Genomic DNA, 12,498 nt, shown 5'->3' with positions numbered 1-12,498 from the left:
ACTGAGAGCTCTTTGTCTGCCGGGGCACTCGCACCCTTTTGCACAGAGCCCACACTGGCAGACTGCTCTCGCATGACACACTAACAAACCACCAGCCAAAGGAAAATATCTCGCAATCATTTCAGACCCTCTGGCTCAGCCACTGACTAAGCCAAGTGGCTACTAGCCATTGGCACTGCTGGGTTGCATTTGCAACCCACACCACAAAACTCAGCTCAGGCGCGAAAAAAACAAAGTACTGATGGAAAAAAGGGCTCCTTGTCCTTAGCCCTGAAGGGTGCAGGGGAAAGGAGGCAGCCCTGCCATTTATAATTCAGTCCCAAATTTTCACAGCTATTTCTCTCTCTGACCCTTTCTTTACCAGAGGCAGGAGCTCCCTGTGGAGAGCCTGAAGAGGTTAGTGTGAACAGATTTAATGTCTGGTCTGTACCAGGTCTGATTTAAGGCATCCAATGGTCAGTGTTTTTTAAGGGAAAGAGCACCTAAGCAGTATGAAGGGGTCTGAATGACTTTGTGCTTTGGACTCAAATAAGCTGGTTAGATAAGCCCATCACCTTCCTCCCCCCAGTTCACTCTGATTATGCCCCAGATGTAAATGTTCAAAGGTACTTAGGCAACCTGCTTTCCACAGACAAAAACGAGAGACAGGTTCCTACCTGATCCCAGGTTCTCCCTCAAAGATGTGTTTTAACAACAAGGCTGCATTCAACCCTCATCAAAAAGAGAAACCATGCTTTCTAGACAGCTGTGCACAGCTAGGACACGGTCAGGGCCAGGGTGGTTATACAGCTCCCAAGACAGGAGAGCTCCTCATCCAAGTTTGTATTCCCTCTTGTCTTTTGCCTTCCTGCTTTCTTAACAACCTATGTCATCCGCTTAGGACACAGCAAATGGAAACAGAAACACTCCCATAAAGTACTAAATGGTTTAGGGGCTGGTTAAATTACTGATGGTTTAACTGGCAAGATCAGAAGGGTAGCTGAATCCTCTAGGTAAGGTGCTGAGAGTGGGAGGTGTGGGCTCCACACCCAGGCAGATGCAGTCCCATCATCTGATAAACATCTTCCTTATCTGCCAGCAAAGGTGGACTTGCCTTTCTCACCATATTGAGTGCTGCTGTGGATGGGCAGACTCAGCACATCATGGTCTAAGGCTACTCAACAGAAGTATCACAGGGCCGGTGAGAAACGTTTCTCATGGCTGAATTGTAAAACACAAGATTTCACATGCTGATGTTAGACAGGAAAGATTTTGACCCTAGATACTAAATTCAACCAGACCTAACACTGGGTTCAAAAGCATGCAAAATCTTACAAGGTTTTGATACCAAAGGGTAAAGGTGCTAAGAGATTAGTAGTTTTTGGAAGTGCCCTCCAGGAATCCATTGTCCACATCCCCACCTACTGGGTGACAAAAACAGAAAAACTCCACAAGTTCACCCTTTCCAGGCTATTGTGTCACATTCCTGACTAACTTCAGGAAAAGCTGTGTAAGAATCATCACCTTCAGCTCAAGGAGAAGCGTAGGGGTTGTATCTGAAGAAACAAGACCACTGGGTTAACAGCTCTCATACTCTTCATTTGTGCCTTCATGGAAGAGACGTTGTCTGTTGGGAGGCCTCGGCTGGGACATCCCATTGGAAGCTCCATAAGGGTCCAGCCTCACCACAGCATTGGTGCTACAAGGAACCAACCTTCTGACCATGTTGACGCAGATTTTAAAATGACTGCATTATTTTCACTGGCTTTCAAATCACTGGATCACAGGTGATGTCACTCCTGGCAAGGTGGCTATCCCCAGTAAAAGCACTAGAAAGTCCATATAAAAGATCAAACCCAATGTCTTTTATGACTTAGTATGATTTATATTTCAGATCATGTAACTTATACAGGGCTGCCTAGTATTTGATGGATGCAGCTCTCTTAACAACCCACATTACTTGTCTGATTTACTGCATTGGCCCAACGTGTTATTTTCTACCTTTCAAGAACAACCTTGCTTCTAGGAATCTGCCTGCATGATAAGATTGTGAATTAAATGTGCAGTTATCGTAAGAGACCACACATTTTACAGTAAAATTGAGAAAACTGATTACAGCAATCCCTCTGGAAACAAGAATAATCACATGATAAGACAGTGCTAATGGGAGTTTATCATCTCTCACCACGTGTGAAGCTTAGAACAAAGCAGCAACGTGTGTGAACTGCATAGCTGTTAATGCCAGTGAATACCAGGCGAAAAGCTACTGGAGAGTATGAAGAAATGAGAGGAGAGTGGGGAACCTGAACTATCAAACCTAAGCCAATTCAGTGTGCTTCAACCAGCTTACACAGTGAAGCTCATATACAACATTTGTAAACACTATTCAAAGTAACAGCCTCACATCTATGCATACATCCTATTCCCTCTCACCTACACTATTTCATTCAAACTCCACGTCATTCTTTTACTTGTTCTCACTCTATTTTAGCACCAGAGAAGTCCAAGATCATGAGTATCTGAAGGGTATGTGCATCTGCGTGCCTACATGTCTGCATCTACGCACACACTGTCTCATGCACATTATTCCTAAACCCTGTATCTAAGATCTGAAACACATTTTTCTCTTTACCCCATACAAAAGGCAACCACAACCTACCCACGCTATGTTCTATATGAAGCAAGTAACACCTGACTAAAATTAACATTTTTAAAGTTGTCTTGGGGAACTGAGTGCCAAAAACCCAAAGTGAAATGCATACAGTTTTAACATGAATGATACATCTACATCCCCTAGGTAGCCTAAAATTACTCTGCATCAAACCCCATAAGACATATGAAACCCCAACAGGTTAATGGTAGGTGGTGAACTCCTCTGTTCTATTGAATAATGGGTACATTTGCTGGCCTCCCATATTTTTCCACTGCTCTGTTTCATAGACAGAAGCTTGGACATTCAGAAGATTTTTTTTTTTTCCTTTTCTAAATGAGAATAAAAGGAGATGGTTACAGTTAGGTGGCAGGAGAACAAGATAAGAGAAGCATCCTACATAAGTACCTGTATGAGTCCTCTGGTGAGCCTTTAAGTGGGAGCTCTTTGTATAAACTTTCCGGCACCCATTAAACTGACAGCGATGAACCCTCTTCTTGTTTTCTGGAGATGTTTCTGTCCCCGAACCTCCTTGTTCACTGTCACTTTGCCCGCTTTTTATCGTCCCCGCAGTCGCTGTTGCTACACCCACTTTTACAGAGCTGAGTGAAGTTTTCTTGGCTACCAATTTCAATGTCACTGTGCCATCCACCGCTGAGAGAGTCTGTGAGGTTTTTACAAGATGGCGGCTGAGCTCTGGCGAGGAAGGGGGAGTTAATGAGGTTACTGCATTGAGCTGGGCCTGGTTCACGGCTGTGTAGCCTTCTGTGGAAGAGCTGGTGGACTGCGAGCTGAGGCACGTCTCAGACAGCAGCTTGTCACGTGAGAGGATAATGTCCATGTTGGCGCTTTTGTCACACGTACTTGTCTCCACTGGTAAAAGGATGGGGTCCAGCTGTCGGATATTGTCCTCCACATCTGGGGCTGAGGAGGCATGAAGGAAGCAGTCCAACTCCTCACCAAAGGTCTCAGAGATCCTGCGTGGTTCAGTCTGAAGGTATCGCTCCAACTCCAGGCATGTCTGCAGAAGGGAGAGGGAGAGAAACCGATGTTAGAAAGAGATTACAGCATAGCTCTCACCTAGGGCAGGAGAACAACAAGGTCCAGAGACATTTAAAGACAGTTATCATGCACACCCACTCCTTGTGAGATGGTTACACGTTGGGAGACGCGGAGATTTGGCCTTTGTTTGATGCTTCTGCGAGACAGAGTCTGGGAATACCCACGTATGGTAGCAGGTATTATAACAGAAGTGAAGACATGACAACCAGAAAGCATCCACTTTTCATTAAAGTCTGTACATTGTTCAGGGGTAGTAGGACCTTCCCAATTTTAAGTGTAATCTGTCCAACAGTCACTTCCATGCGAAACAATCCTAATGGACCCATTGCCTGGCCATGTGCAAACAAAAAGTCACCTCTCCAAATAACTGCTTCCTCTTTCTTCACAAACATTAACTTTCACTCCAAATTTAACTCAGTGTAGTTGGCTGGGGCCCAATCTGTTCCTAAAACAGCACAATTCTGAAGTGTAGCATTTTAAGACAGGAGACAGAGAAAAACTTCCATTGACACCACAGCTTGTTTAAAGGGCCTCAGAGAAGGAAAGGAGACAGAAAAAAAGGGTCTGCAGTCAGTTTTAGAGGGATTTTCGGCAAATTTGGTCAAATGGGGCTTCCTGTGTACAGGACACTGGACTTACACACAAACAAACGTGCACACCTTATTAAAATGTAAGTGATGTTGCAATCAAAGAAGCTGCCACATAAAAACCTGTTTCTGCATCTCCACAGCAGTGATCACCAGTGCAAGAATGGGGGGAGCCTCCTATGTGAATGTGCCCTATTATGAGGTGCCCTGAGCTCGCCCCAATAAAGCCTCCAGGCACCATCACACTGCCCAATGTTCTCCATAGCCAACATTATAAACTTTTATTGTCTATAGAAAACTGTCTGCTCTAGTTTCAGGAGCTTTTAATGGAGTTTATTAGCACAGTTTTTCATTTCTCGCTGCCTGAAAGAATAGCTGGTTAATACCACCACTGTGATTTCACAGGACTGGGATCTAACTAATACTTTTTAGAAACCTCTGAAAACTACTCCTCAGAGAACACTTCTAGAGATATTAAGAAAGGGATTTTAAGCAAAAATTTTGAGTCTACGGGAGCTGGTGACCCAACTACATCTCAGTCTGGAGAGTCCATCATCTGATCAAGAAATAAAAGCTTTGTATGACTAGAGGAGGGACAGAGACCTCTGCCTTCTGGGTACAAAGGTACCATGAACAGGAGTGTAAAGAAGCCCCACTCAGCTCTCTAGGAGTTGCCAGGTAATTCAGGCTTATTATTTTCAAAGCTCCCATGGACCAGCACTGCTGGTTGCAGATATAATGTGGTGGGATGACTTTCAGAGTTTTCAGCAAAATCTGCCACACTGTTATCTGTTGTTTCCTCTTTAAAAAAATAGCTGATTATAGATCTGAGCTGTAGAGATGGACTTGGACAAAAAGCAACAGAACGGCGATATATTCAAGTGAGACGTGCTATACTTCAGCATGTAGGTTATTTTCAGAAGTATGAGACTGTCTGCACAGTCCTGGGGGTGGGACATTTATCAACTGTACTTGCCTTTAGCAAACTTTCCATTTTCTTTACAAGGTGCGTTTCTAGGACCATAAGAAACACCTTTAGCTGGAAATCTGGTCTCTCCCCAGATAAATCTTAATGGGTTTTGGGAGAAGCTTTCCAACATTCCCCACAGTCTTTCAGGAATAAACCCCATCACCAGAAGAGGCAATGCTTTTCAGTTCGACACATCATGTAATTTGGGCTTTCTGGTCCGCTTAGCCTTCATCTAGTGGGGCAGAAACAGGTTTAGGGGCCTAATAAATAAAAGGTTTCCAGAGGAAGGAGCAAGCATAATCACAAATTAGGGGTGGAAAGGGGGGCAGCAGGGGGGACAAGAGAGAAGGACTCAAGGCCATTAAATCTGATGACAATGACATGAAATTTCAATTGCTGTGGGATCAGAAAGCTGCATGCCAGCTCTGGGCTGCCCGTGGAGGGGAGGCAAGCAGGAGGTGCTGCTCCTTTAAGGCATCACTACCCCATGACAACAATAGTGGGCCTGACAGTTTTTTCCAGCTTCACCATTAATTTTCCATAAAGAGCAGTTTCTCGATGAGCCCTTTTCAGGCAAAGCCTGATGCTTCAGAAACCTGTAATTATTCCTGGCTCCCCCCTCCCGCAGCCACTGCACCTGTGCCATTTCAAGACACCAGCTGGTCATGTCTTGCCTTCTGCCTCTGAAATCCAAAACCAGTGGATCAAGCCCATCTCCCCATAGAGGGGGGAGAAAAACAACCCCAAGAAACAATATAATGAGGTCCCTCCCTCCCACCCCCCTCAGCCTCTCCACCAAGTCAATAGCGGGAAAGAGCCTAGCAACACTGAGCCAGAAAAGCCCTGCACCTAATCTGCATGGCAGACAAAGCCTGGCGAGGGGTACAGCCACAGCCCTTCCTTTACCTCCTGCCAGGGCCCTACCTGCTGCTGCATTTGCCAGAGCAGGCTACTGCCCACAGAAACAAAGCATCTTTCCCCATATGCACTTCCCAGCCTCTGCCAAGTACCTTATGCGACCTTCTCTCCTAGAGGTCCAAATCACCCAGGGAGTGGTGGGGAAGGGTTTAGAAACCAGCCTGCTTCCTTCACTCCTGCCCTGGCATGACAGTCAACTAAGCCCATCTCTTGCCTTGAACTCTGAACTGGAGAAACCAGTCAGGCTGAGAACCTCCAAGGTTCCCCACTCCAGCCTGGTGGATCATCATGAGAGGCAGGAGAGTTCTCCATTCCCACAAAGACATTTGCCAGCAAGCACATCAGAAAGTACCAATTTTTTTTGTGGAAGCAGCAGGATATCGACCACTATCCACAGGGATATGAACCCAAACTGCTGAATGCAAATGATGGTAAACCACTGTAGATCTCCTACTTCCACTACCAGCCTAGTAAGAAAATGGTTCAAGAATATCAAAGACAGAAGTGAGCTGCTCTTGTCATAGTTCTGTTTGGATGCTTCTTCTTAACCACTCATGCAAGAGAGAGGGAGCTTTGTGTAAAACACATGACATTAAGTCCGATGATCCTTCGGTTGCTACATTGCAGGCAACTTGGTAAGTATTAAACTTTCTTACGCAGTGCCTGTAGGATTTACAGCAGTAAAAACTAAGAATTGCAATGGGAAGAAGAAGATGGCTCCCTTCAGGAACACAAGAAGAAGATCTGTAAGACTGCTGTTTGCTGTCAAGCCAGTTTCATAGGCTAGGGATAAAAAGTGACCCACTACTTCAACCCTTCTGCCCTGATTAATGAGGGTCATTCTCTTTGCACCTTGCTCCTCAGTTTAACCAGTTAAAAGAAATGATGATTCATGGTTGACAAATAACAGGATGTGACTTTGCAAGACGCCACATACTTGCAGAAAGCCAGACAGAAAAGGATGGCAGTCTGGCAGAGGACAATGCTGTCAAGGCCTCAGTCTGATTTTTCAATTTTGGATACAACTGAAAAAAGGCTCATTTCCCCAGCAAAGGAACATTTCCATCACCTCCAAGAAACACTGTGTTTTCTACCTGTAACTCTGAACAGCTCTTCGCTCCCTGTATCATAATATCATCCCAGTTCTCTGGGGCACATATAGCAGCAGAATAGATGTAAACTGCACACCATGACACTTCCATGGGCAGTACCAGATCCTTCAGACAGTACAAGACAGCTACAGTTACAGTAGTGCTGTCCTATGCCTGGTAAGGACCTACTTCTTGCTAGTCCTTTCAGAGTTTCTAGTAGTACTAATCCAGGAAAACTCAGTGTTCAGTATGTCTGTCGATTCAGAAAGGTATGACCTCTAATCTAGCTGTATTCTTACCTACAGAGCCCATCTAAAGCTCATATACTGAAAGTAAAGATTATTTACCAAATACATTGAGTACACCCACCACTACAAAATACAATGCAAGACCACCACCATCACCAGTGTGCCAAGCCTCAAGGCAGTGTAAGGTATCCAATGCCTCTGTCTCCCCTTTGGAGAGCGATGGGGGAAAGACATGGCTGTAGGCCAGGAGCCATTGTAGGGACACAAGTTTGACGTCTGGGTTCAGGTCTACACAGCTCTGGAGAATCTAATTCCAACTGATGACCCAAGATACAGTTCCCAGGGTATAAATCCAAAGTTGCTCCAACGAATTCCAAAGAACTAGCCTTGGTTGACAGCCATGTCGTGCACTGGACTTTGACCCATACCTATAGGCTTTTGAAAAATCACAGGTCACTTCAGAAGCACCTGCCTATGCTGGGAAGTCTTTAACTCACTCTCCTGGGCATTTTGCACAGTTAAGATAGGACAATATGGCAACAGTAAAGTTCAGGGTAAAAGGGTAAAAGAAAGCCCAAACATTTACAATAACTTGAGGACAGAAAGTCAGGGAAGACACCTTATCAACAGGTTTATTGGGTTCCTCTGTTTTACTGATGCTCAAGTATTTTATAACATCTTGATTCTGAATTTTTCCAGCAGATCATGAGCAGTTCTTACCTGTAAGTGCTAGTTACTTCCAAGTGCCATTTTACTGCAGATATAATTGGACATCAAGCACTGGACTTGGAAGTTATCCAAAACCTAATTAAGAGGTTGGATACTTAGATCAGGCTGTGACAGAGAATGAAAATGTCGAATGTGGTTGACAAGCAGGTCTGATCTACCAGCTCTGTTTACAGTACTTGGAAGGATTCTCTTTGTAATTTACACAAGCAAAGCAGAATTATACACGCAATAGTGAAGGTCAAATTTCAACCTCCATCACGACCCCATTGCTTTCCACTGGCAGGTAAAAAAGGGGCTTCATATCTAACTTCAAATAACTGTGAAAGTCTCAAGACTGCAAAGGAAGAGAAAGTATCCTCAACCTGAGGACAACTCAAACCAATAATACTAAGGTCAGTGCCACCACAGTTCACTCAAGCTCAGAGCTAACAGTGGCACCAGGTCCAGTGCTCGGTGTCAAGTGTTTCTTTCTGCAGCAAAACAGCGAAAGTTTTGAGCTACAGTGGCACTTGCATCGCTGACACCAGAGGCAGAAACTGAACTGGACGTTGTGGGGCAGCCCTAAAGCTAAGAGGCATGATAGATTAAAAAATTACCTGCCTTCCCTGAAATGCCATACTATTTTTTTCCTTGACCCTAAAACAAGATTTGAAAGATGCATCTTCTTCCCACTGCCAAAAGCCTTCATTACTTCCTGAACAACAACGACAAAGCCCAATACTCTTGCCCATCTATTCCAAGACTGTCATCTGTTCCGACCCAGCTGCCAAAACCTCCAGCTTTTCCTCTTGGCAACCTCTATTGGGCAGTTGCTAGTCACGAAAAAGCTGCAGCACATCAGAAGCTTAACATTTGGGACAGCATAAAATAAACAGAATTTTACTATTAAAATAAGTAGTTTTACAAAATACACTTGGGAAAAATGGAAAACCACAGCCTGAAATGAATAAATAGTAAGAAAAATTTCAGGCAATAGCAAATAATCTCTATTGCAAAGGTTTTAAAACAAAACTAGTCAGGTGCCAGCACATCTTGCCTACATGTTTTATAGTTCACTGAAAGAAAAAAAAAAAAGAGAGCGCTAAAACCACTTTTCAGGTACAATAAGAAGACACTTACTGACAGCTACCTTGTTGTAAATATTTGCATGCATGTTCCTAATCCCTTGTACATATGAAGCAAATCAAGTTAACTGGATGCTCAACTAACAGGTTTTGGCCAAAAGTAAAAAGCAGACACAGGCACAGTCAGCAAAGACCATATGATATGCAAAGATTTGTCTTCCTGTGGTAACTTCATTATATGCCTGAGTTATCAGGCCAGTCCTCTTTAATACCAACTCTATGGGACCCACCGGCCACCAGAGTCTGCAATGGACAAGACTATTAATTTTTGACTATGCTACACAGGACTCAAGTCTCTGTTTGCTAATTTCTTCAATACAATAATGGCCTGTACCCATTTTCCCTCTTGGTCTCAGCCCAAAGAATGAACTGTTTAGGAAATGTGTTTAGCCAAACCAGCCCATTCACTGTTATTCATGCACAACAGCACTCTTAATAAACTCTCCTACCATGACACAGATGGCTTTCTCCCTGGATGTTCTCCACTTCTCTTATACTTCTCCAAACATAAGAAACGCTGAAATCAGAAGCCTCAACTGCATTCAGCAAAGATGATATACATTTTAAAGCAAAAAGTTCTGTGGATTTAAAGGACAGAATCACTACCTTCATATGAACACAATTCATTTTCCTGTTGTTCTGGGGCATGATGTAAACAGAATTATCAAAGACTTTGATCAGACTCTAAAGCTCAAAGGATCAAAATCCATTTTACCATAAATTATCAACTTTCACCAGCAGGAATGGGTGGTAAAAGAAATGTCTCAAACAGGAAAAAAAAGTCTGAACCCATAACTCTAACCAAGGAGTCAAAATCAAGACTTGTTCCCAAACTTAGTGATAATGAACTATAACTTTATCTAACCAATATTATTCTAAATGAACAAGCTGAATTTGTTCACTAAAAATCTGTGGTATTTGGGCCCTAAGCATAAAGAATTTCAGTGCACTGGTTATGAGATACTGAACAAAGGACTGCAGCTAAGCGTGGCTGAATTTGATAGGCATCTAGATAAAAAAAAGAAAAAAAGGATGAAAGAAATCTGCAAACACTGAACCAGGGCTTTGGAGGGCTTTTGTTATTTTTTTGACTGTTTAATAAAGATAGGAAAAATATCTGCAACCAGTCACAACAACAAAAAATAGCATCAATGTCAGCAAAGGATTAAGGATAGCCAAATCACGAATTCAAAAGTGCAGGCAGTTCATTGTGTTAGTATCAAAATATGATAAAAGCCATGTGTGCTAGTACACCATCACATGCCCTGCATGCTGTTATGCAGTTCAGACAGCAAGTAGCTGTACAAAGATTATTTGGAAAATTATATAATAAGTAAGAGTGTTTCAAAATGTTTCTGAAGAGAGCATTTATTTATATAACTACCTTGGGTGGCTTTGAGTGAGCTGGCTAGTGGCCCTCACTACAAACTTTTCTCCAAACTTCATCAAGCATGTATTTAACTCGTTGTTGTCCAGTTTCGAGGCAGCTTTAATTTAGCATTATAAATAGCAAAAAGGCACAATTAGCTCCTTGAATTGCCAGCCCTAGCTCCCAGTGAAATCAAAGGATCAGGTTCAAAGCATGCCCCAGAGTGTGGTAAACTTCTCACAGGAAATGGATATGCAAGAGCAAACGCTGACGGCTGTGGAATGTACAAAGCAGAGCAATATTTTAGGTCTCGATCCTCAATTAAGATTCATCCTTAGAAAGTATTGCAGTGGGGTTACACAGCAGAATTGGATTCCTTGTAATTACTCTGGTTAGGTTCATGAATGAAAAAATGTACTCTTTAGAGATGTTTTATTAACATCCAGAGATAGCTTAACATTTCCCACTCAGCAGCTGACACAAATGTATACATCAGTTGTGTTTGTGCACTCTCAGGCAACAGCATATTCATAAGCACAATTTGTCACAATTAGCTTATGAAATCAAACCTGGAGATGTGATCAATACACTCAATATACGGTACGTTTCGTAAGAGTCCTGCGTTGTGAGTCATCTCGTCTGCTCTGACCTAAAAATACATTAAACAAGAGGATGCGTAACACTGAATTCCTAACCCAACAATGTGCAATTCCTCAAATTGACTTTGTGTGATCAACATTTTTGTGCTGGGACTACTGTATCTACCCTGTACATGACGCCCATTCATTATCACATGTCAGGGCTCAAAAAACCTTTTGTATGTTCCCTTTTGTATTATTTTTGGCTGAGGGGAGGAAGAGGTGGGGACCTGTCTGGGAAACAGGAAGCAGGAGGAAGGAGGGGAATGCGTTGTAGAATAAGGGCAGAACAAAAAAGAATAAAAGAGCATTTATACCATTTCTAAATGATAATAAACATATAGGACCAAAGCCTGCCTCCAGCCATGTGGGGAGCAGTGAGCTGTTTGGCTGAAGTTTAAACTTTAATGGGAGCACAGCAACTGTCCAAGCACAATTACAAAAAGCCGTTTATCGCTTTTTTCTCTGATTTTTTTTTTTTTTAATCATTTGGGAAATTTGTTATCTTACGAGAGCAAGAAGATGCATGTGCTACTATGATAAATATGCCAATCTGGGCAAGGAAAAGAGAAGACAACAGACTTGAGCTTCACCGTTGCACAGAGAAAAAAAACTGAGACTAGAAACAAAGCAATGGGAAGCACAACCGGATTCTCAGTTGGGGTAAATCAGCACAGAGCAGCCCTTATTTCATGGTTCCTGTTTACATCAGCTGAAGACCTTGCCAACACTCAAACTCCAAGAAATTCTGCTCTTGATTAGCCCCATGTAACTCTGTGGCTTACACTAAGCAGAATTCTACATGTTTTTTGATGGCTGGAGATGGTTATTTTATATTACAAATATTGTCTACTTTATTAGGAACAGTGTGACCCAAATGGAAAAATAGGAAGACCTTAAAAACAATACCAACTTCAGACATCCTGATACTTAGATTTGTTTCTTTTCTCTCCCCCCTTTTTCTCTCTCTCTCTTTTTTTTTTTTTTTTTTTTTTTTTTTTTTTTTTTTTTTTTTTTTTTTTTTTTTTTTTTTTTTTTTTTTTTTTTTTTTTTTTTTTTTTTTTTTTTTTTTTTTTTTTTTTTTTTTTTTTTTTTTTTTTTTTTTTTTTTTTTTTTTTTTTTTTTTTTTTTTT

General features: G+C 42.4%; 1 protein-coding gene across 2 annotated transcripts in view; it reads right to left on the bottom strand.

Annotated features, from left to right (window-relative positions):
• The window catches only part of KLF7 (Kruppel like factor 7), a 60,140-nt gene that overhangs the window by 25,523 nt on the left and 22,119 nt on the right, over nucleotides 1-12,498 (bottom strand). For both annotated transcript variants that reach the window (XR_003570814.1, XM_027880158.1), the window contains exon 2: nucleotides 3,038-3,650. Coding sequence is in view for 1 of the 2 variants with exons in the window: in XM_027880158.1 (XP_027735959.1) it covers nucleotides 3,038-3,650 (613 nt within the window). In the remaining variant the exon portion in view is untranslated. The remainder of the gene's footprint in view (nucleotides 1-3,037; nucleotides 3,651-12,498) is intronic.

The sequence above is a fragment of the Empidonax traillii genome, unplaced genomic scaffold, assembly GCF_003031625.1.
Source record: "Empidonax traillii isolate 1590-97213 ecotype Southwest subspecies unplaced genomic scaffold, ASM303162v1 scaffold65:size4453928, whole genome shotgun sequence".
In the NCBI taxonomy this organism is placed as follows: Eukaryota; Metazoa; Chordata; class Aves; order Passeriformes; family Tyrannidae; genus Empidonax; species Empidonax traillii.
The sequence above is the reverse complement of the archived record's forward strand: the minus strand, read 5'-3'. Positions and strand labels throughout refer to the sequence as shown.